The sequence below is a fragment of the Cornus florida genome, unplaced genomic scaffold (genome assembly GCF_030987335.1).
Source record: "Cornus florida cultivar Cherokee Brave unplaced genomic scaffold, ASM3098733v1 CherokeeBrave_3.0.0_Hap2_Chr10, whole genome shotgun sequence".
Classification (NCBI taxonomy): domain Eukaryota; kingdom Viridiplantae; phylum Streptophyta; class Magnoliopsida; order Cornales; family Cornaceae; genus Cornus; species Cornus florida.
Window position 1 is genome coordinate 30,043,237 of NW_026775580.1, and position 2,883 is coordinate 30,046,119.

The 2,883-nt window shown below is 32.5% G+C and overlaps 1 protein-coding gene across 1 annotated transcript; it reads left to right on the forward strand.

Annotated features, from left to right (window-relative positions):
* The first annotated feature begins 670 nt into the window (after positions 1-670).
* LOC132279237 (multiple organellar RNA editing factor 6, mitochondrial-like) lies at positions 671-1,851 on the forward strand. Its single transcript, XM_059781164.1, has 2 exons — positions 671-1,067; positions 1,475-1,851. The coding sequence occupies exons 1-2, from the start codon at positions 703-705 to the stop codon at positions 1,569-1,571; spliced, it is 462 nt and encodes a 153-aa protein (XP_059637147.1). The 5' UTR covers positions 671-702; the 3' UTR covers positions 1,572-1,851.
* The last annotated feature ends 1,032 nt before the right edge of the window (positions 1,852-2,883 follow it).

Genomic DNA, 2,883 nt, shown 5'->3' on the forward strand with positions numbered 1-2,883 from the left:
TTATTTCAAAAAATATTTTTCATAAAAAATAAATAAATCAATCAATAAAAGATTAATTATGATTATAAGACCAAGTACCAAGTGAGAGAATGTAAGAAAAATGGTCTTATTATAATTAATTAACTTTTATTTAAATAATTTTATAATTATCCATATTTATGAGATGCGATGTTATATCGTATAACAACAGTTTAATTATGATTTATATAGGGGTTTGTTAGTTGATGGAACCAACATTTCTCTTTTTGGTAAGGTTTAAGAAACGGTCCCAGCCTTGTATATATACACGTGAAACATAGTTTGAATCCATCATTTAATTTCACAAATAAAGGTAGAGGATTGAAGAGTGTTTATATAATAATTAATCTCAAACACAAATATGTTTATGCATCGGAAGAATGTATCTTATTATCATTGAATTGCTTACATATACAAGCAAAAACAGATGTTCAATCCACTCTAAAAACAAAAGTATACTCAAAATAAGCTAAACCATAGTTTTCTACAAAAATTCAATCTAATTACAGGTCTAGAAGGATATATTTTCCCTTTCTATTTTAAAATTATTATTCTAAAATTTGTATCACTTTCCGTTAAGAATCCAACCAATCATCCACATACACGTCATCGATTTTACGTAAACCTAAAACACCTACACACCTGGTATTTTACACGCCTACTTACCGAGTCACTTTATTTCACATGGCGGCCACAATTGGGGGAACAATCTTGGCCGAGCGATCATCGTCGTCATATCTATGCTTCTCCAAACGGCTCTTTTCATACTCTTCTTCCATAGCCAAAGCACTTTCATTTTATGGCTTTGTTCGATCAATCGGATCCACGAGCTTGGTCTCTCACTCCATCCGGTTCGCCGCTCCAACGGCAATTAGGTTTAACCAGATACGATGCTTCAGCAAATGGCCTCCCATGGATTTTCATTCGCTAATTCTGTGCTGGGATCAGGAACACTGGCACATTATCATGAAGAAGCCTGGTGACGAAGACGTCACCAAGCAGGAGATGATCGATTGTTACATCCAAACACTTGCTAAGGTTCTCGGAAGGTAAATTTTCTCACACATATATAGTATAGATATGAATATATATTTATATATAGAGAGAAATGATTGTGGAGAGAGAAATAGAGAGATATAGAGATTGAAGAGGGGTTTTTGTGTCTCTCTCCCTGAGATAAATTATTTGGGAGAGGATTTTGGTGTTCTGTATGGTTTTATTGTATGTTAGAGAGATTCTAACCCTAGCCCTAGCCCTAGCTTTTTAACTTTGCCTGATTACTAAATTTTAGGGTTTATGCATTTTAGTAGGTTAGTATTAGGACTAATGGATATCTCTATAATGAAGAGTCCAAAGAGTTTATTATATGCTTTGTTATGTTGTCTATTACAACTCATTTTTAGTTTTGGGTTTCATCATTATGGTAAAAATAAATGTATTTGTTATGATATATCAGCGAAGAGGAAGCAAAAAAGAAGATGAGGAATAATTTTGGGTTTGGGTTTGGATGCGAGGTTAATAAAGAGACGGCGAAAAAGCTTGAAGGTGTGTGAGCTGTGTAGCCTGTGTTGGTTTCTTAGTTGTAATTATTTATGTGAGATGATTGATTTAATTTTAATGGTCGGTAACATTTTCCTAATTTTATAGTTTGCCCGGTGTTCTGTTTGTCATAGCTGATTCTTATGTTGATGTAGAGTATAAGGATTATGGTGATAAGTCTCCTGAAAATCTATCTATATGGTATCTAAAATTTCCATTAAGATTTCCAGTTAAGAGTGCAATTATCATGTACATGCCAACTATCTTAGATTATGTTTCCATTCGTTGTTGATACATGAGTTGGTGTCGATAGTTTTTTGCCAAATACATTTCTTCATGTTTGTATTACTTCATCATGTCTGAAAGGTTATTTTTTATTTTATTTTGTATTATTTTTTTAATTCAGAAGCTTTGTCATTTCTGAATTAAGTTATTTTTATCTCAGGACTAGCTTGTCAAAAGTGATGTGAATGTCATTGATGCTCATGTCTATAGTATTTGTATTTATTGTCATATATGTTTCTTCTTTTTTACCCTAAGGTTTGGTTTGGATAAACCGGGGGAAAAAGAAAAGAAAAGAAACCATTAGTTATAAGAGAAAAGAAAATAAAAGAAAGGATAACAAGGACCACTATTCATGTTTGGATAAATTACGAAGGAAAAGAAAGAAAATGATAGCATTCTTGTTTGAAAGAGGTGAAGGGAAGAAAAGAAAATAAACTATTTTAATCAATTTCCTATTATAACCTTGCAGTAACAATCTCCACAAAAATTTTCTTACCTATCAGTTCGACACCCACTAGCAAGAGATAAGAAATCTCCTTTGGGTATTGCTCAGTTTTTTTATTTTTTTTATTAATATAGAAATCTTGCATTGATCTTCAAGACCCTTAATTAAATAATTCAAGAAATAGAAAAAAGAGTGTCACTAACAGTCACCAGCATCATATATATAAATCTTGCAATCATCCACACCCATTTGTACACCAACTGAAAGCTCAAACATCCCAATAACTACAAATGGGTATGAAACAGCAAAACAAATTCGGTAAATTTAATAAATGTACTATAAATTTAATATTTGAAAATAAAGAATCAAATAAGATGAACAAATCTAAAAAATTGGAGATAAAGGGTTGCACTTTGTAGGGAGAGGATTGTGTTGGAGTGACGCCGAAAATGGAGAATGCCGGAGCTGGAGGAGAAAACATTAAAGAAGAGAAATGCTTGTGCGTGGCTGGTGGAATGGGGCAGTGATGAAGACTGAAGAACCATCAAATGCCTAGATGGGACTGAAATGTCATATAAATTTTCTTCTTTAAAATG

Coding starts and splice junctions, on each gene's coding strand:
- LOC132279237 (XM_059781164.1), top strand. CDS start 703: ATGGCGGCCACAATTGGGGGAACAATCTTGGCCGAGCGATCATCGTCG. Junction 1,068..1,474: donor CTTGCTAAGGTTCTCGGAAG/GTAAATTTTCTC, acceptor ATGATATATCAG/CGAAGAGGAAGCAAAAAAGA.